General features: G+C 50.2%; 1 protein-coding gene across 1 annotated transcript in view; it reads right to left on the bottom strand.

Annotated features, from left to right (window-relative positions):
• Nucleotides 1-21,032, bottom strand: part of AUTS2 (AUTS2, activator of transcription and developmental regulator) — a 1,228,927-nt gene that overhangs the window by 10,606 nt on the left and 1,197,289 nt on the right. The window contains 9 exon segments of the mRNA NM_001246269.1: nucleotides 2,207-2,278; nucleotides 3,893-3,922; nucleotides 5,357-5,428; nucleotides 7,867-7,962; nucleotides 11,421-11,465; nucleotides 13,279-13,499; nucleotides 14,833-15,086; nucleotides 16,358-16,485; nucleotides 16,488-16,807. Of these exon segments, the coding sequence (NP_001233198.1) occupies nucleotides 2,207-2,278; nucleotides 3,893-3,922; nucleotides 5,357-5,428; nucleotides 7,867-7,962; nucleotides 11,421-11,465; nucleotides 13,279-13,499; nucleotides 14,833-15,086; nucleotides 16,358-16,485; nucleotides 16,488-16,807 (1,238 nt within the window).

Raw genomic sequence — 21,032 nt, 5'->3', positions numbered from 1 at the left:
AGCCTCCCCTGCACCAGCCTCAGCCCTCCCCCAGCGAGCATGAGCCCTCCCCAAGCAAGCACGAATGCCCCACCGGCCTGGGGTCTGAGTCCCCCTCCCCCTGCCATCTCCTCACAAGCCTGACAGACCTCTGCTCCTTCACAGCCTGTTCTTGCTTCCTGACCCTCACCCTTCCCACCTCTGAGACTCATCGGATGCTCTGTCCGCTTGGCCTTGTGCTGTCTCCAACTCCACGTTCTGCCATAAATCAGTCCTTGTCCCGTGGAACATAACATCCACAGGGACATCTGACCCTTGTGCAAGGATCAGGGAACAGAGCGGCCCTACCATCCTACAAGGAAACCCACCTGAACCCCTCGGGCGGGCAGCGACAACCTGGAAGCTCCCCCTCGCACCCTGCCTCTCACTGCAGAGCCCTGAGCAACTAGACACGGGGCCAGAGCGCGCTCTGAGCCTGCAGCGGGGCGGTGGGCTCGCACTTGGTGAGTGACGAAGAGAGCAAACAAATGAACCTGACGGAGAAAGGGGACCATGCAGTTTCTGCTCACAGGGACAGGGAAATCCCTCCAAAGTCCCGCGACCAAGGAATAGCCACGTCCTCAATGAAGCTGCGAACCCGCTAGGGATGTCTGAAAATCTTTTGAGCGCCTCCTTTAAGTTGTTTGCCAAGTTATTTGTGCTGATTCCACACGGCGCACAGCACAGTTTCATTAACCGCGACTTGGGTCCACGGAGCGAACCGGGGCTTGGGGAATATCAAGAATCTGCTGGAAAGGGAAGACCAACAGCCGTCTCCTGGGCGAGAGGTCTCCCTAAGCGAACTGGGATAATGAAAGTCCGAGTCGCCGGGGAAGCGCTCACGGAGAAGAAGTCGCTAAAGTGGCACCTACCCTATCCTTCAGCGCTTCTAACCAAGGGAGTAGCGAGGAGGACGCGTTTTACCCACCGTTCCGCCAACCGCGTCATCCCGAACCCAGCGAGACTCAACTACGCATCAACATCGAGCGAGCTCTGGCGCGCGCACGCGTTTGCTACCGAGCTAAACTGTACGGTTTAATGCGACCTCGCCAAACTCGGAAGAAAACGTGAGCCGAGACCCACCAGGGGGCTCTGCTGAGAAGGCGCAAGTATTTGACACCAAGGCAAGCTACCTTGGTGACCGTGACCTCCCTCACTGAGCTGGGCTTTTTAATGTTTAATGAGGGTTAAAAAATTGTTTAACCATTAAAATTCTGGGATGACAAGCTCTCCTTCCCTGTTTATTGGCTGCTTTTATTTGTTCTCATCATGGCTCCTAAATGCAGTTAGGACCAAAAGCTTGCTCATGAAAAAACTGGACTACCTGAAGCTTACCGGAATTACGTGACTGGTTATTCTCCCAATTTTCCTAGGAGGATTATACATACTATCAACACCCAGACTCTAAAATCTGGACTCCTAGTCACTTTGGTCCCCAAGTCCACCAGTGCTGCTACAGTTGGTCATCTGCAGAAGTTTCTTTCGAATTCATCTCTCCTACTGCCTGAGACCCGGTAAAGCACAGGATGTAGAAAAATCACTTGTGGACAAGGGAACTGGCCAGACGGTGGTGGGTCTGACAGGTACTGGCTGTCGTCTGACCTCTGGCAGTGGTCAGCAGGGGGACGAGGAGAGGAGAGTGTGGGTAGGTCACTGCAGACCAACTGCCACTTCTAGAAGAGGAACTTTTAACAATACAAGTTGCTAGCGGAGGCATCACAGAGGCCATAAACCGGTAACACCATACAGGGCATCATCAAGTTATTTTCTCCCCAAAGCCTTAAAAAGAAATGAATGTACCAGAAAACTTTCAGAGCTCTTTCAAGGTACTAAGTATTTCCTCTACTAAAACTTCGTCGCTATAATTAGATTCCCCAAACCTTTATTTTAGGGTTTGATCTCAATTGAAGCTCTTCAGATCAATAAGATGACAAAAATCATTGAAAGAGAAGCGGGGGAGGGAGGGAGGATCAGGATGTTATCAGTTTGTTTCTGTTTTTTTGTCATTTTGCTGGTGGTTTCCCTAATTAATAGTAAGATTTCCGCATAGCTTTTCTAAGAGACTTGACCTTGCCTGCCTGTGGGTCTTTGAATCAGTGTAAATGCTTCCTTAATGGGAAGCTCATATACCCGCAGGCCCCCCGCTCCCTGCCCCTGCCCCCGCCAAAGACAGGAAGGGGAGACTGACCTTGACCTTCTGTTGGTGGTGGTAGATCTGCCAGGCAATGTGAACATGCATAGCACACCACTTCCCTGGTTTCTGGAACAAGAAGGAGCAAGTGTGGTCAGAAGGAAGACTCTCAGAGAAAACCCCCTTCCCTTTGCCCAAAGCGTCCGGCAGGTTTCGGCTGCAGGGGCTTTTTTTCATAAAAGGCAAATGCTTCGTCCCCTTCAAGTGCCTTCTCTCAGCAGCAGTGGGGACCCTGGCCGGAAGGTGCCACAGTGAGCTGCGCCCCTCCTCCCTGGGAGCCTGAGCTGGCGGCTACGCCTCAGAAAACCAGACCCGATGGGGCTAACGCGGCCAAGCCCGAGCCCCACTTTGTGCCTGGCGCGCTCTTTTCTGGCGCCAGCTGGCAGGCCTGGAGGAGTGAAGCCCCACTGAACAAATGTGGCCAGGCTAGAATGCAAATCGGCTGTTCAGAAGAGCTCATTAGTGAATGTGAACCAGTTCAAAAACAAGAGAAGAGACAGAACCATCCCCAACACTGGGGTTTTTTTGGGTCCTCCCATAGCCAAACAAATCCACTTTTTTTTTATCGAAGCCCAGTTCCCAAAGCACTAAGAGTCAACTGCCCATTCGTGTTGGGGAGCACTGGTCATTTCTACGTGAAAAAAGAAAAGAGAGACCTCACTTCCTCCTCCTCCTCCTGAGGCCTCTGCAGACAGCAAGTGCCTGCCCACCTCTGGGAGGGCATCAAATGAGTTCCCATCTTGTCTTCTAAGGCAGGGGGAAGGCGTGAGTTCTCTCTGAGCACCTGGAGGAAGGGTCCACCTCGTCCCACTTCATCTGTAGTCCTGCTACGTGATCCACCCATAAGCTCCCAAGAGGCGCCCAGTGACACGGGGTGGATGAAAAGAAACTGCCCCATTGCTATGCTGGCAAAGGCCAGCTTCCGGTTTCTATGTTAAGATGTTTCTGAAAGAGATCCTGAAACCCAAGCTTGGGGTCAGTTCTCTTCTCGTGTAACGCAATTAAGGGTGGTTTGAAATCACCGACGTGATGACACAATCCTCTTTTTCCCCTTGGGAGAGACTGAATGATCTGATTATATGCACCAGAAAGGGGTGAAGTGGAGCAGGAAATCCGTCCACCCCCGACTCCCACCCCAGCCCCCACAGACCCCGAGTAAGTCAGCATTTATTCAGAGGCATCTGCTGGCCACTCTCCAGACCCCTCAAGATATCAACAAACCACTGCGTCTAGCAGCCCTTTTCTGCACCACAGGGAAAGGTCGAATGGCTGCGACAAAGCCGACCTCACTTAGTGCAGCAAGAGGCAGCTGCCAGCCACAATCCACAGACTCAGCTAGGTACCTTCCAGGTACAAGAGGGCCAGAAGGACTCCGTGGAATCCTCCTGATTTCCGCCTCCAGCTTAAGCCTTTCCCTGACGTTTCCACCTGTCGAACCTTTTGCCAGAACGAACAAGAGAATCCAACTCGCTTGCATTTTATCTGTTCGTTGTACCTTGGCGGCCCGGCTTCCTCCAACACTCCCAACAATTCAGGCCATTTTTCTGCAAAACCCAACCACTGCCCTTCCCAACAGCTTCCGCCAACGTTTCTATGGCTTGTTTCCCTGGAATGGAGTTGTATTTTTAACCCTCGGGGAGTCAAACAGGGGTTGCAAAACAGTTCTAGAAGAAGCTTTCTTACCCTTAACATAGGTCTGAAAGGATCTGTCAACTGTGAAGAGAAAATGACAACTTGGTTACATGCCTGTCACTCAAACAATTGCTCTAATTAACAAATTTGTAGTGCTTCATTAGGAGGGGAAATTAAAATGTTAGAATTTTACTTTTAAATGAAGCCCTTTTAGAGAATAATTAACCCATTTTCACACTATCACAAGTGCCAAGTGTCCCCTCCCCCAGCTCACGAGCCTTGGAACATCTATGCTGACAAGCCCCCCCGACAAGTTTCATCAACAGCGATTTGCCCTCGGGCAACGCGATTTGCTCGCATGACACATCTGAGAAGGTCCAGGGCCTCCAGCAGCCCGTCCAAACCTCACGAACGGGGGTGAGGGAGATGCTCTTGGTCCCGAAAGGCTGGGTCCCCGTGGGTGTCAGGGAAGACGCGTCCTTTCCACGCATGCGGTAGAAATAGGCTCGCTCTCGTCACTACCCTGAAACCGCTGGCTGCACCTTATGTACAAGTGGTTGACTTTTTTTTTTTTTTGTCTTTCCTAGGGCTGCACCTGCGGCAGATGGAGGTTCCCAGACTAGGGGTCCAACCAGAGCTATTGCCGCCGGCCTACACCACAGCCACAGCAAGGCCAAATCCGAGCCACGTCTGCAACCTACACCACAGGTCATGGCAACGCCAGAGCCTTAACCCACCGATCGAGGCCAGGGATTGAACCCGCAATCTCATGGTTCCTAGACGGATTCGTTAACCACTGAGCCACGATGGGAACTCCAGGTGGTCGACCTTTTAAAGACGCTCACTCAAAAGCATACACATACTTACACGGTGGAGTCCCTTGAAGCATCTACCTAACCCCGGCCCTCCGGCTGCCTGCCCTTACCCAGGACAAAGACAGTTTTGTAAGAGCATCCTTATTGGCCCCACATGTGCTACGAGGATGACGCGCCATCAGTAAGAGTCTATCCATGGTGTCACTTCCAATTCTTTTGGAGCGCTGGTCAGCGTTATGAATAAATAACCCAAGCATAATGGATGTTTTCTTTAGCTCCAGAGCTCAAAAGGCTCCTTCCCACATGAAAAGCAGCGCGGCCGGAAGGACTGTGTGCTACACGGACCTCCAGGAAAGAGAGCACTGAGTGAGCGGCTCCCATTCAAAACATTTCACAGCGCTTTCTTTTGTGTGGGAGAGATTTTCAGGAGACGGAGACAGAGGAGGCCTGTCCAGGGGAACGACGAGAGCTCCTGGGGTCGGACTCCTGGGTTCAGACCACAAGCCACCCCTCCCCTCCTCCCCTGGTACCTTATGGCCACAGGAGAGAGAGAGAGGTGTGGTTTTCCAAGAGTGTGGGAGAGCGTCTGCCAGCGCCGAGAAGGACGAGCTAAGGCCACTTCGGGCCCAGGCAGGTGTGCGCACAGGGCAGAAACACACCTGGTGCCTGGTACCTGAGACGGAGCGGACCTCGTACTCACCCTCGGGTCCTTTTGGAGGAGCGTGTGTGGGACCGTCCCAGGTCGGGCAGCAACATCGATGGGGTTGGATGTCTACAAAGTAACCAGACCACCGCTTAGGAAGCACACAACTGTGAGAGGCAAGCAACATCTTCCCTCCTTCTAAATTGGAGTTCAGACATCCCTCTTCTGTTTCATTCGGGCACCCAAGAGCTCACGGGCCCGTGTTCCTCTGTGACCACACACGCTCGCTGTGAAGATGCTGCGTGCGCCATCTCCCCTGGGGACCCTGGCCAGAGCCTGCCCTCGGCAGCAATGACATCTACAGGCAGAGGGGACCGAGCCACATCTCACGGCCATCGAAGCCCGGACGGGGAGAGGCCCCCAAATCCATCGCCTTCCGGGCCCCCAACAGCCCTGTCATTGTGGTTTTTTGCTTTATCACCAAACATCCCAAGAAATGCTAAAGGGACATCATTCCAATGTGCTGGATCAGGTGCGTCTCATCAGAGCAACAGAACGTGTTTCACAGACATTAAAATACGCTCGACGTGTAACTGGCAGATGATAAGGAGGAATTATACTCAGTAATTACTCATTAGCAGTGGTGGGGATGGGACAAGACAACCTAATTTGGGGACCAAAGAGCTCCACTGTTCAGTGATTTCCCAAGTAATTCTGCTTCGTGGTTCCCAGTCCGAGCACCACCCCTGAACAGCAGTGCTTCTGTCCTTTGAATTAAGCACAACCAAAAGCCTGCTGCTGGCACATGCAGTCTCTAGGCGCAGGTGGGTCAAGGAGTCAGCCTATGTTTCACCAGGTCTTTGATTTCAGAAACCACAACGTCTCCGAGTCCCCTCACACCAGGAAGTTTAACTCCTGTGGCAAAAAAAAGCCCGGGTTTAGGCACCAAGCGTGCCTACAAGGAGAAGGGGGTGGGGGCAAGAATGGAAGAAAGAAAAGCAATCAGCTGCTGTAGACTAACAATTAAGCCGGAGTTGTTAACAGCCTGATTTGCATACATATGAAGAACTCCACTAATGAACTGCAATCTACATATTCAATCAGTACGATGGCCTGGAAAGGCCTATTTCAACACCGGGAGAGACACTTTCTTGCCCAGATGTAGTTTTCTGTGTGATTGGATAATTGTGAGCGAGGGGAACAGTCTAATTTATTAAGTGACCTACCAGTCTGGTCGGGGAGGCACTAGAGATTTCTGGCAACCTAGAGGGGACAGACCAGGGTCTAAGAGAGTGGTCAAGGGCTGATGGGGGAAAGAAAGGAAGTTTAAAAATTATCATTATATCCCGAGATGGGAGGTGTGGAGCCTGGAAAGCCTGCGTGGAGCTGACCTGGCACAGGAGCTGCAATTCCATGCTCGTCCCTGCGATTTCTAAGGGGCAGCCCTCCTACCCTGAATGCTTTGGAATGTCTTTTTTTTTTTTTTTTTTCTAGTTTTCGGACAGCATATGCCTTTGTGAGTGTAGCAAGTGCTCATTCTGAGAAACACTGGCCCACAATTCCTGTTCTCCCTTCAAAATGAGATGGGGGAAGAAAAAAAAAAAGGTAGGGGTGGGAGGCAGCAGGACCCTGGGAGCCTAAAGGTCAAGGATCTGGTGTTGTCACTGCTAGAGCGGTGGGTTCGATCCCTGGCCAGGGAACTTGTGTGTGCCACAGGTGCAGCCCAAACCAAACCAAAAAACCAAAGTCACACACAGCAAAATTTCCTACTTTGCAATCTGAGAATGGTTACTAACGTTGAGACACACAGTTCGCTCTTTTGGTATGAAAATCAATTTAAAGTCCCCAAAAGGCAGAGGGTTCTGAGAATTGGCACCTCGATATGGGCCCCCTGGAAAGAACTCCAGGCCACCTGGAGGAGGCCATGGCTGGCTAGAGAGAAAAGAAGTGACTCATTAAAAAGGGCGGCAGGCTAATTTATGTCACACTGGGATGGCAGTCTTGACCACGGCAGTGTGGCGGCGGGGAGCCTGAGGAAGGAAGAAAGGGAGAGGACAGTGCCTCCAACGACAGCGACAGCCGCCGCCGTCCACCTGGAGGCAGACTCTTTGCAGGCAGCTGGGCTCAGGGATACAGTTTGAGTTGGGAGCCTTGTCCCTCCCTTCTTTCCAAATCAACAAAGGCCCCACTTTGATCTACTTCATCTACACTGCTCATCATCTTTATCTCAAGGATAACCTGGGGCACAGAAATCTGGCATTTCATGGACTTCCTCCCCAGAAGCTTTTCGGTCCACAACCTCGGTGGCAAGGCAGTTCTATCTTCGGCGTGTCTCAGAGCACAGGGAAGCCTCGCTCGCCCGAGACTGCATGCGTGGTACACATGGACAATTAAACTCCGGCTGAGGTTCAGAACCGGATGAACGAGGGGCAACTGATCTCAGAGGTCAACCTGGAGGGGGAGAAGGAGTCCTGGCGGCGAGAGGATGCCGCAGCAGCGGCCGGACCGTTTAGCCTGAGGCTCCACACACAAGTAGGCCCCCGGGTTTTCACGGTGAGGTTTCTTACCTTCGGCTGAAATGCTCCTTGGAGTGAACCGAAAGGGCCAGTGGGCGGAATCATAGGGGGGATGGCGGATACGGCAGGAGGGTAAGAGTGGAAGAGCTGCGGCCAAAGACGGGGAGGGGGAGAAAAAAAAAAAAGATTTTAGTAGGAGGCAAATGATCCACTCCAACTCTTCCCAGAGAAAGACATCAACATGAGCAAGCCGAGTCACCTCGGTGTGATGCTATTAGTCAAGAAGCCACAATGAAATGATCACACAGATGTGCCATGAATACTTAACTTAAAAAAGTTAAAGGTAGTTCAGAATCAATCAGCCAACAAATGATGTCCCAGATGAGGACGTCATTAGAAAGGGAGCTTTTCTAATTATTAATTGTTAAATCGGAGAGAGGTCCTAAATGGTGGGAGCTTTTAATGCATATCAAAAACAGGAGGGGTGCTGAGCCAAAGATGATGCTCAGAAAATTACGAGTTAATTAGAAAAAGAAAGGAAAAAAAAAAAAAAAAAAAAGGAAAAAGGGGTGGGGGTGGGGAGAGGAAGAAAAAGAAGCAAGTCTTTATGGGTTCCAGGATTTTATACCATTAAAACTCAATTAGTACTTTTAGATTTTTAATAGTTTTGAGGAAATGAGAAAATATTCACAATCCTTGCTTCATTAGGTTGTTCGGCTAAGTGGCAGTTCCAGAGACAATTTAATTGCCTAAAATGATGACAAATATTTGTGGAAGGGGGACTACAACTACTCTGTGTACACTTCGGATAGAACCACCCGTTTTTCTGTAAGACGGACGAAGCTCCCTGGAGGCTATTCCAGCCCAGCCCTTGCCCTGTCGGTCTGACCACTTAGTGGAGGGGGAAGAATGATTCTGAATTAAAAATACAAATTTCCTTGAATTAATAATTGACAGAGGACACAACAGAGGGAAGAAATATATGGCAGAACTGAAGACAATGCACACACAACCTTGCCTTCCTGAGAACATACTGTTTCTGAGAGTCTACTGTTCTGGCTCCATTTACTTAAAAAAAAAAAAAAAAAAAAAAAACCAAACTCCACCATACAGATATTTAAGTACCATCCCACCCTTCCGGTTGCACAGCATAAAAATAATAACTCAAGCTTTTCTGAATAAGGCACTTCTGTGCACTAGTTCGAGGTAACGGCTGAAATCCACCTGTCACTGTCCTGTCTGTTTTCAGGGCACGTACTTTTTCTGCTGGTCTTTTATTTCATTTTGCTCCCTTCAGTGATGCAGCAAAGTTTTTCCAGACTAATTGAGATTGAACTAAATCCATTTAAACAGTGATGGCAAACCAAGTGCCCTCATTTAAAACGACTTTTAAGTCTGAAATTGTGTTTCAGATACTTGAGTGCATTGTGCCTTAATTCCCCGTATAACAGCCTCATCGCCAAAGCAGGGGAGACGAAGTACTTCATACATTATCCGTCATAACTGAGAACATGCAATCCCTCTCCCCAGCACACTGTACGGAGCGGAGTCATTAAATACGTCACACCAAAACACACACTCCAATTTCCAGTACTCCGCCTCCAGGTGGCTATTTTTCCTTTAATATTTTCAATACAGAACTGAATGTTCTCACCATTGTCCTTGTGCTCTACACTCCATTACTGACCCTCTTCGAATATACCGGACTATTCCACCCCTTGACTAAAAAATCTGAAGGCCCGAAGTCATCAAAAGGGAACCTTCCCCAAGTTCAGACCTCCAGGCTCATTCTCTAGGGCTCTCTGGGGACTCTGCCTCTAAGGACACTGCACTGGGTCCGAGGACTTCAACGAGGCTACCTGTAGAGGAGCCCAACTTTCTCTAAGGATGATTTTGTTTGCTTGGCCTTCATTCACCTTAGCCAGTATAGACAAAGGGTAGAATTCTGGTAATTATTAAGGCTGGTACCATTCATGGCACAGACCCAAAGAGAAAACCCACATCTCTACTGGATTCTGTCTGTCCACTTATAAATGCTTTTGTGGAAGTGTCCGTTGTGGCTCAGCGGGAACAAACCCGAATGGTATCCATGAAGATGTCGGTTCGATCCCTGGCCTTGCTCAGTGGGTTAAGGATCCAGCGTTGCCGTGAGCTGTGGTATAGGTGGCAGATGTGGCTGGGATCTGACGTGGGGCTGTGGTGTAGGCCGGCCGCTGCTTCCCCTGGCCTGGGACCCTCCATATGCTGCACTCGCAGCCCTAAAAAAAATAAAAAATGCTTTTCTGTCACAGTTCTGAGCAGACTAGTGCTGAGCACCTGGGGGCCCCAGGCACTGAGACACACTTTCTTCATCTCCTCCTGGGGAGGCTCTCCTCAGGGCCAGTTCTGAATGTCTCTTGAATAAGTAACTCTTTTTTTGAGGGGCGGGGGGGGGGAGTAACTCATGGCATATGGAAGGAAGTTCCTGGGCCAGGGATTGAACCTGTGCCACAGCAGTGACCTGAGCCACAGCAGTGGCAGTGCTGGATCCTTAACCCGCTGGGCCACAAGGGAACTCCACTGCATAAGTAACACGTCTTGACTTCTCAGCTCACTTGTCAGTTCAGAACTAACACAGTATCTGATTCTTTGGTTCAAAGTATGAATGAATGCACAGGCTCGGCCGACCTATTTATTAAGTAGCACTTCTTTTTGAACACTAAGTTAACACTATCCAAAAATCAAAGCAAGAATTGTTCGGTATGGTGAAGCAACATGGTTACAAGCAGTTATTAAACTTCTTTCTTTATGGTTTCATTGAAAAATATAAACCATTGAGCAAAGAAACTTGCAAAATTTCAGGTAAAAATGATGCAGTATTCACTCCCTAATCAAAATATCACGGTAGAATATTCAAGGTTTTTGTTATAAAAAGAAGCCTTCATCGTGTTAAGTCACTGATCATATAACTTAGGTGGTACCAATTTCAGTTCCAGAATGTACTCTTAAAATTCCATGAAACAAGTTTTTTTTTTTTAAAAATAAAGGAGTTTAAAGAGAAAAAAAACAATCATGCCTTTCAGTTTTAGACCACCTTCTATTCAAATAATATTTTTAGAGCAGTTGTAACAGGCTCAGGAGAACAATACCAGCCACGAGGGAGTGGTTTCTGCTGTTGGTCTAGATGAAATGAATAGCGGCTATTTGAAGAGACACGAGTCCAAACGGTAAGGTACTTTCTTGGGAGGAAATGAGTCAAGTTGAGCTCTAGGAACTCCGTATTCCTATTTCAACTGAGGACTAAAATCTACGATTTCAGAGGCCCCCGAAACTATAATGATTTCCTCGCAGATGCCCTGCTGTGCAGGACGGATGCCTGGCTGCCTTGGCTTCATCACCTTGGCTTTAAAGTCTTAGGAGTGCCTATGATCTTTTGATTCAGAAGATGATACTGCATCTTTACCCAAAGCAAACGTCACAAAAGCAAGCATCCAGAGTGACGAGAAGCAATGGGAATTCTTGCAAAGATGATTAAGGAAGGCTGCTAGGCATTTACGGATCTGTGGCAAGAACACAACAATGGAACAGCGGTTACATTACACGGGTAGCACGGTAATCAGACTCACACTGTGCCGGTAGAATGGGTCAACTTTTGTAGGGTATTTGTCAAACTGTAAAGGGATCAAAGCAAAAGCTAGTTACTTAAAGAATCTACATTTCTGTTCACGGCTTCAGGGGCGGAAGCCCTAAGCAGGCGTCTCTGAGGGTCTTGCTGGCCTCAGACTCCAGAACCGCACGGCACATGGAGGCCATTCGGAGCCCCTGAGTCACTGACAAGAAATCAACAGAAGTGGAAAACCGAAGCGAAAACCCATTCAGTGCATTTAGGTTGTGGCCACACTAGAGCGCCTTTCTCTCCAGGCTCTAGTCAGCGGTTGGCACGAACCAAACATCTAAACTGGAGAAGAGAGGCAAGTGTTGAGATAAATCAGAGAGCAGTGAGCCTCGGGCCTCATTCATCCAGAGAGTTCCCTCGGTTTTCGTGTCCACTCTGGCAGAACTGTACATCCAGCTGTTTTCTTATGTCTTATGTTTTCTTCATGTCTTACCCCCCAGGACAAAGCAGGGTTGTGGGCGAAGGCCTAGAACTTTTCTTTCCAGCAGAAAAGAGTCTGCACCATTGTTTCTTCTCGAAGGTCATATCCTGGTACTGTAACCTCCCTCGGATCTCAGTGATTTGTGAAATAGCTCGCTCAGGCTGGTATAAAACTCTTTCCTCCAAATAACAGGCCCTTAAAATCTAACTGTTGAGGGAGCGCCCCAGTGGCCCAGTGGTTAGGACTCAATGCGTTGACCACTCTGGCCGGGGTTCGATCCCACATCAAGCCGCTGTACGCCGTGGCCAAAAATAAAGACAAAAATCTAACTGTTGAGAAATACACACTAAATCCAGAAAAAAAGATACAGGATTCATCACAGGAAAAAATTTTGGTCCCAAGGCCTTACCTCTAATAATCTACTAAATAAAAATTGATAAAACTAAAAAATATGTATTAAAAAACAACTTAGTTGAACAAAATGGGGGAGGTGGGGAGAGGATGCCAAGTTCGGTGAATCCTGGAATTCCAATCTACTCTCACAAGGCCTCTAGGAGTTGCCTTAAACTCAGCTATGTCCTGGAATATTATAATTAAATAGGCAAAACACTCTAAGGGTCACTGTTGTGGACACGACTCCACCTCCGAAAAGTCAGCATTCTAACATGCTACTATTCCTTCCAGTTCCCAAGTCAAAACAAACAATCCGAACTTGGCCTTCCTGGCACCTGCCAGTCCCTAGTCGAGGCCAAGACCAGGCCACTGCCAGGGCCCCTCTTGCCACACAGGCCAAGGTGGGACCCTGGAGGGCACTTCGTTCCCTGACCACGTGCTGACAGGGTGCAACACCGCACCGCGGGCGCTGTCTTAGGAAGTACCAGAAATACAGCTCCTCTGACCAAGCGTGTTTGGGAAACCACCCGAAAGAGAAGCGGGGGACCCAATACCGTCCGTCCCAGGGTCCCGCCAGCCCCCTCCCCTCCTTGGCCCTCTGCTGGGCTCCCCAGGATGCTGTGAGCATTTATCTGCCAGTGCAAAACACGGCCGGATGCGTGTGGGTGCCCGGTGGTAACCCCCAGGATGCTCAAGAAAACAAAACTGCTCGAGAAGGTTACATGCCGATGCTGGATGCGACCGTGCTCGGGGCATCGAGAATAAAGTCCGCCCACAGAGCTGGGAAACATGGTCTAGAAAAGAGCGCCCCCTTTAGGCCCCAGGTCCAGGCTACCTTGAGTGGGGTGCCTCCCTGCCTCTCCAGCAAAGACGGGCCAGGCCAAGGGGGCCCCCACGTGGCTGTCACGCCCCATCCGTGCCACCCCCCTCCCCGTGCTGCGTAAAAAGAGAGTCGGGCTCTACTTATCCTCACATTTCTGCCTGGGGTACGCACCATGGGAGGTGCTGGCGTCGGCATGATGGCAGTGGGCGGGAGGGCGTGGGGGAAGGGCGTGAAGGTGTGCTGGTGCGTGTGCTGGTGCGTGTGCTGGTGCTGGTGCTGGTGCTGGTGGAACTCGGTCCGCAGGTAGGGCGGAGGGCCCAGGGAGGCCCCGCGGTCAGCACTCTGAGAGGCCAAGAAACGCGTGTTCAGTTCCTGTCGCAAGATGTCTTGCTCTGGAAGAGAAGAAGAGGGAGAGGGTGACATCTTTCCTCGGGGCAGTCATGTCCTTCAGAACGGGACATCCCGGCAGCTGCGGACAGAGGGCGCCAGGCCCGAGGGCACGGGTGCCAGGCTCTCCGGGGAGCGGCCGGGCCCTTTGTGGGAAGGGATGCCCACCAGGGGAGGGTACTAGTTACAGACTAACTCTGTTCCCGTCCAGCCTCTCGGCTTTGGGGACAGGTGGTCCATTGGTGTGGTGCACGGACAGCCAGAGGTCAAGTTTCAGCTTAGTTACTGCCAGGGGAGTGACTCTGGGCATGGCGAGCCACCCATCTGTGTCTTAGTTTCCACATCTCTCATGTGGGGACCATAACATTGCCTGGGCTGTGGGTTTGTTTTGAGGGTTAAAGAAATGAAGCTATTTAAGTGCTTAAGAACAGTAACTGAGGAGTCCCGTGTGGCTCCATGGTAAGGAACCTGACTAGTATCCATGAGGACGCAGGTTCCATCCCTGGCCTCACTCAGTGGGTTAAGGATCCGGCGTTGCCGTGAGCTGTTGCAGATGCAGCTTAGATCCCACACTGCTGTGGCTGTGGTGCAGGCCGGCAGCTGTAGCTCCAATTCCACCCCTAGCCTGGGAACCTCCATAGGCCGCAGGTGTGGCCCTAAAAAGACAAAAAAAAAAAAAAAAAAGAGAGAGAGAACAGTGACGGGTTTACTAATGAAGGTGAGCTGTTGACATGCCCTCTTCCAGGGTAAACCTCTGCTCTACAGCTGTGTCAGTGGGCAGACTTGGCCACGATGGACCCCAAGTTGGGACACCCGGCCTGATTAACCCAGGGGAGGAGGAGAAGACCCAGTGTCTAACACCAGGTGTGTCCTTAAAAATTTGGGATATACGGCCTCAAAAAGTGCACCTTCCCACCCAAGGGATTCAACTAAAACAGATCCCGTAAAGGAGGATGTGATGTAAGATGCCAGCCTGAAACAGACATGGGCCTTGGAGAGCTTCTGCCACTCTAATGAGAGACCCCATAACAGGGCACAGTCTGTGCGGCACTGCTCCGCGGGTGGACCTGGCTGGAAAAGCCTCTTGACTTCAAAGACCGGTTCTCTCTGGCAGCGTCCAGTTCCCCCGATTGTGCTAGGCTGGGAAGGGTGTTGATACATATTTCTGCTGCATCTCAGCCCACACAGGATTAGAGGAAGATTACAAGAATACACACAATAACGCAGAAAACCGTGGATGGCTAAAACCTAGCAACCAGGGACAACACAGACAGCAGGGGAGGCCTCTGGCCGGGGAGAGAGGGAGCCCCGGGAAGCAAGGCCGCTCCTCCATCCTACCTGAGTACGTGCTCCCGGCCGGGTGTCCAGGCACCTGCAGACTCCCTGATGTCAGAGGTGGTGGAGGAGGCAGAGCAGTGGGAGGGGCAAACATATTGGGGTGATGTGAGTGTGCGGGGGGCTGGAGGGTGGGCGTGAAGCTGTGCAGGGGGCTGTGGTTGGGCAGTGACAGGGGGAATGGGGAGGCCGAGGGGTGGTGGGAGATGTGAGGGGGCGCGGGTTGAGTCTTTGCTGGAGTGCTGCTTCTGCTACTGCTGTTGGAATACAAAAAAAAAAAAAAAAAAAAAAAGATGCAATTTATTAAAAAAAAAAGCCTATCTCGTTGCCCAAAAAGCCTTTCGACACGACACTTTTTTTTCTTGCTCCACCCTCTTCCAGACCCTCTACTGTGCACACAAAGCCTCTGCTAAAGTCGCAGCTCCTCTAAAGTTGCCCCCACAACTGTAGGCACAGCAGGACAGGAACTGCCGCTCCAGAGCTGCTGCCCAGCGTCCTTCCAGACAGCTAATTCTGCCGAAAACTCAGCTCCATTCCCCTCTGTCCCTACCCAGTCCTGCGCCCTCCCATCCTGCACCAGCCATGTTTCCTGCAAAGCAACAGCATCAATAGGCAGGAGTTAGCACAGTGACCTGGGTGCACCTTGCATGCTCCAGGGAAGCTGGGCCACGGAGCTCAGGGGCCCTGTCACCTCTATGGTCTGGGGGCCACAAAAATGGCCTCAGGGGCAGAGGAGGGTCCTGGCCCCTGAGAAGGCAGTTTCCTTCCCCTGTCACAGACAGGAAAAAGCATAGCCCTGGACTGCCACAGTCACCAGGATGTCGCAGGGAAAACAGTGCCAAAGATGCCACGTGTGACAGCTTAGAATGACAACCCTTGGGACAAGCAGGGATGGGCCCCGTGCCACGGGTGTCCTTGTGCTATTTTTACAACTTGCCTTTGTAATTAGGCAAAGACAAGACAAAAGAGGGCCTAGATCTCTACTGAGGAACTTCTCTTTCCCCGAACTCTGCACTTCTTCTCTGCCTCTGGGACCCACCAGGAGGAAGTAAATCGCAATACAAACTCCTCAAACCAGAGCACTCCTTGGTCCAATCTTCCTGCCCCTGGAGTTGCAGGGAGACGTGACAAGAGGCACACAGCTTCCCTCCTAAGACTCTCTGAATATCGGGCCATGTCCCTGGGAGCTTCCAGTCCCCGCCTCTCCCCAGGGACCAGGGGCTCCCAGCAAGGCACCCTCAACTCCCCGTCCCTGGGGCCTTCTCCATCCTGCCTTCACCTGCTCAGGAGCCGCTGCAGATATTTTTGTTCCCAACAATGCCCTCACTTCCCCACCCCCACCCAGCCCACCCCAATGCGACCTTTGTCCCAAAAGACCCTGGCTCACCTGCCTCGCGGGCCCCTCCCTGTCCTGTGCCCCTGCCTCAGTGAGGACCCAGTAACCACGTGTCCAGCAAGGGAACTAACTCCAGCCCTGGTGGGACTCCGCACCCACCGCCCGTCCCAGAAGGCGACCAGGGTGGCTCACCTGAGGCTGTTGAGGCTCAGGCTGCTGCTGTTGTAGGCGGACAGAGGCTGGGGGAGGCCCTGGGAGGGGTGGGCCTGCACAGGCGGCAGCGGCCCGGGGGACTGCGGCCGGGGCGGCCGGGGCGCCGGGGGGGCGGCGCGGGCTGCGGCGGGGCCTCCGGGGGCGCGGGCGGCTGGGCGCCGGGGCGCGGGGGCGGCGGCGGGGGCTCAGCGCGCGGCCCCGAGGCGGGGTCCGGAGAAGGCGCTCGGGGCGGGGGCTCCGCCTGGGGCTGGGGCGGCGGCGGCGGGACCTGAGGACGGGGGTCTTTCAGCACCACGGGCTCAAAGATGGGCTCTTTGCCGCAGTCCTGGCTCTTCTCCTGGCTCCTCTCTAGACCCGATATCTTGGGGACAATGGGCCCCGCATCGTGGCCGTCGTGTTCGGGTAGCGCGCCGACACCAAGCTCCGGATCTGTGCGGGCAGGAGCAGAGAAAAGCACAGGCAGACACGTGAGTGGAAGCCACCCCCAGACCCAGGTCATCAGCGCCCCACGACAGGACACCGCCTGGTCCCAGGGCGCTGCTGTGCCTCTGGGGGGGGGACAGGCCAACCGGCCAGAGGAGCCTGCTTTCCAGAAAGCAGCTGAGGCCACCAGAGCTGGAAAATGAATGAATGCCTCTCTTCATCTCCGCAAAGCCTTTTTATATGACAATTCAGGAACAAGAGCCGACAAGTTGATTCCCCCTTTTAAAACAAATACAGTTCTTGACCATACAGGGGAAGTTCTCAGTAGCCCACAGAAGCAAACGTTTCTTCTCTGCCTGGCCTCCTCCCGCAGGCCAATCTCACTGATGAAGCAAGCTTGACATTCAGAGAAATAATTTTCTGTTGAGCAATGCTAAACTTGTGGTCAAAGGTCAGGCCTCCTACTAGCTCACTGATGATACCAGTGTTTGGATCCGTTTCCTGTCAATTACACAGGTCTGAGTTTTTAAAGGACTGCCCCTGGACCACTGGAGGAGTATTTAGTCAAGTGAGGGTAAGAGCGGTGACCCTGGACCTTGGGACTAGGATGAGATGTGAAATGTAAGTAAAATATACAGTCACTAAAAAAATAGAGACCACAGATGCTCCTAGATGAATTTTAAAAAGATGCTTCCCTCCGAAGGTCAAAAGATCCGTGCCCCATCTAGTATAGGGGTTACTTGATTACCCTATAAATCGAACTCCATAAAATCCTCTAACAGAATAATGAAAGACAAACACGGAATGACCTATAAAGAGGTGACTCGATTTAGGAGTAATACTATGAGAATTAACATATGTCTTTTCTATCAAAGGTAGCCTTGGTTACTCCATTTTGTTCCTCCTGCTTCTGAGAAACCCTCCTCCGCTTTCCTTTTCCCTCTTCTCCCAGCAACAGTTTGTTCCAAATGAGCCAATGGAGAAGAATGTGCGCCCTGACCTGACCAATGGGAAAGGGACAGATGTACCGCCTGCCTTAGGGACTAATGGGGGGGGACTTCCTTCTACGCCAGCACTTTTTGAGCACTTGCGCCCTTCAGCATGAGTAATAATGATCCCAGTCGAGGTCACATGTCCCCAACAGTACTTTTGCATACACGTGGGGGGAAAATTACCTTTCTCACATTTTTGTGCTAAAACCAAATCCATCCTTTTCTCATTATTTACAGACAGCTTAGCACGAGGAAGAGAACAGGGTGCCATCCGCTGTGATAAGAGGATAGGTTTCAGATATTCCTAAATTAACTACTTTGGGCTTGAGCGTTCTCTTCTCACTGTTAACAGGTGTGAAAAATACACTATAGTCTCACTGGTCCTATTAATTTCTGTTGCTGTCCTCTGAGGATACTTGTCATTTTTTTTTTTCCCTGCAATGTGCATCAAAGCCATCCATTATTTTCAATGTTGTCCTGGTAAAGCAGATTCAACCTGTAACATGCACCAAAGCAGACATAAACAGGGGGTGCAGAGATAAAGCACATTTGTGGCTCCTATGACCTTGGCTATCCCACGTCCCAAAGGCCAGTCTGGAACAATCACACCCACAGGATGCCAAGAAAGCCCCCAATTGCCATGGTTCATGTACGAAAGGATTAAAGCATCGATAACTCTGGTGAAAAGTGATTCTGGACTTCTGACGTCCCCCACCCCCGCCCCGTTTCTCTCCAGTGTTGTTTTCAGAACCTTCCTAGGAATATCTTTACTTAGGATAAACTGACATTTTATGAATTCCCAAAATCTTAGGGCTGAGAGACTGCATCGGGATTCATGATGTGGACACATCCCCACTTGGGCCACAAGAACTCCGACGTCACAAAAGAAAGACCCTTTATCTGCAGACACCCAGCTCTAGGGATGCAGGCTCTGCTTCTTTCTCACTGCTTCTTCTTTCATTTGCATATGATTTTTCCATAGCAAGCAATTATACAAGCTCACTGAAAACCACAGGCTTCCTACAAAGCAGAATGGTAGTTAGGTCTGGGGCAGAAAGCACTAACACCCCGGAAATCCCAACGGCACAAAATAAAAAAGAACTTCCTCGTGCAAAAGCAGGCTTTTCCTCTCTGACAGCTGACTGAGGATTATTATGCATTTACAAATATGGCACACATACAAAATGGAATACATTCCTATTCTTTTGCACTGTTTTGTCCTCTCTGGACAGGGATAATGAGGAATAAATACATAAATATTTTCTATTTGGTTGTTTAAATTTATATTCATGACTCCCCCCCCCACCAAAAAAAAATAAAAAAATTTAAAAATCACATCCAAAGTTTCTCTCTGATACAAAAGACAGTTTCCTTCCCAAGGGATACCAGCCAGAGGTTATCAGTTAAATGTACTCCTGTCTATCTAGCGCAACTGTATTTATCTCCTTGTCCTTTATGTGATAAGCCTCTAGAATTTGGGCAACACAGCCAAGTCTGCAGAAGCCACAGTGCAGGCTGGGGCTTGTTTCCCAAGGCTCCCTAAAGGCAAATGAAGTTGGTGCTTATTATGTTACCCCATTGTCTCAGGACCACCCCAAACCCAGCTAGACTCAGAGGAGTGATGCCAAGACTCTGGACTTGTGGCCATCAGTGACCATTAATGAGGTACACAGGCAAGTGAAAACCTCGCTAGGGAACCCTTCAACTTTGGACAGTGCTATTGGTGATGAATGGCTGAGGGAACAGAAGGCTGGAAGAAGACCAGAACCTGGGACAGCATCCCGGCGCTTCCCAAACTTTTAACCTGGGAACCCACTGCAAGTCTGATTAATATGCAGATTCAGGTTCAGGAGCTCTGGGGGTGAGTGGGGCTCCAGAGTCAACCTTGCCGAGAATTTCCCAGGTAGGATCAGCAAGGATGTTACTTAACCCCGTGAAGAGCTTGCTTGCTGTTTACCGCGCCAGATGCACAGTTCTTGTCCTAACTCTCCAACCACTCAGTTCTCTAATTTACACAGTGTTGCCCCCTGAGAAGCAAAAACCCCCAAACAAAGCAGGTCATGATAAACCCAGGACTGGGTTAAAATATTTGAGGAAGGCCAGACAGTGCAAAGGGTTAGGAGAGTGACAAGGAGTTGCTGGAACATGGCCCTGCAGCTAAATCTGAAAGCTCTCGTCCACCCATCAATGCAGGTGCTGCAACTTATGAGCAAGGCAGCGACAGGTCTGAAGGTGGGTAAGAACTCTGGGGCTGACACAGTTTTAACCCCCGTTTACACGGGCCTCTCAGGCTCCTGAGGCACGGATTAGGCGTCATGCATTTTTGTGGCTAATCGGTAATGCATTTCCTCTTCCTTTCAATTATTCAACAAATGCATCTTCCCAGTTAAGCTTTTCCATCCTGACAGTCCATTTGTCTTACTGTGCTTTTCCAAAATTGGCAAGAACACATTAAAAAAAAAAAAAAAAAAAAAAAGGTTTTTTTTTAGTATTGCTCAGTGAGCTCTGAATGTGCCAAAGGATGAAACGTGCTGAGGCTAGAAGAAATATGAACATGTACACTGACTCGTCTTATTTAGAAGTTTTATTCATTACATTTGGGGTTTTAAAATTTCTCTTTTGTGTTTGTAAAAATAACATCATGCTTGTAATAAAAGATATGCAAATTCAAATTACCCTGTACGGTAAAAAAGGCTGAATGTACTGCATGTAAATTATATCTCAACACACCTGACTCAAACACAATAAGTGTGTGAAAAATTTAAGGGTGGATTAACAACACATGGGCTTGATTTTGATATAAAGTGGATCCAAGTTCCCTCTTTCACTTCACTGGCTGAATTAAACCCGATAACCTCGGTGGAGGACAGTGTGTCAACATTTAGCCAAAAGACTAGTGAAGATCCCTGGACCTGGTGCTTAAGAATTTGGTCTATAGACACAGTGACACAACATCCTGGTTTGAATGGCTTGTTTAGAAACAACTCAAATGTAAGCATGAGGGGACCGGTTCCACATAAATTCGATACACCTAGACAGTGGAAGAGACTGCAACTGCACAGGTAATGAGGTCTCTGTGTGTGCAACTAGAGCATATCAAAGCTTTTATGACAAATGGAAGAAAAATTATATATATTCATTTTACCTTATATATAAAGAAGCTCTGGAAGAACACCCAAGAAACTAACAGCAGGGGGTTACCTGTTCCGGGGCTTGGGGAGGAGGGAGCTCGGGAGACA

Source organism: Sus scrofa, chromosome 3 (assembly GCF_000003025.6).
Source record: "Sus scrofa isolate TJ Tabasco breed Duroc chromosome 3, Sscrofa11.1, whole genome shotgun sequence".
Lineage (NCBI taxonomy): Eukaryota > Metazoa > Chordata > Mammalia > Artiodactyla > Suidae > Sus > Sus scrofa.
The sequence above is the reverse complement of the archived record's forward strand: the minus strand, read 5'-3'. Positions and strand labels throughout refer to the sequence as shown.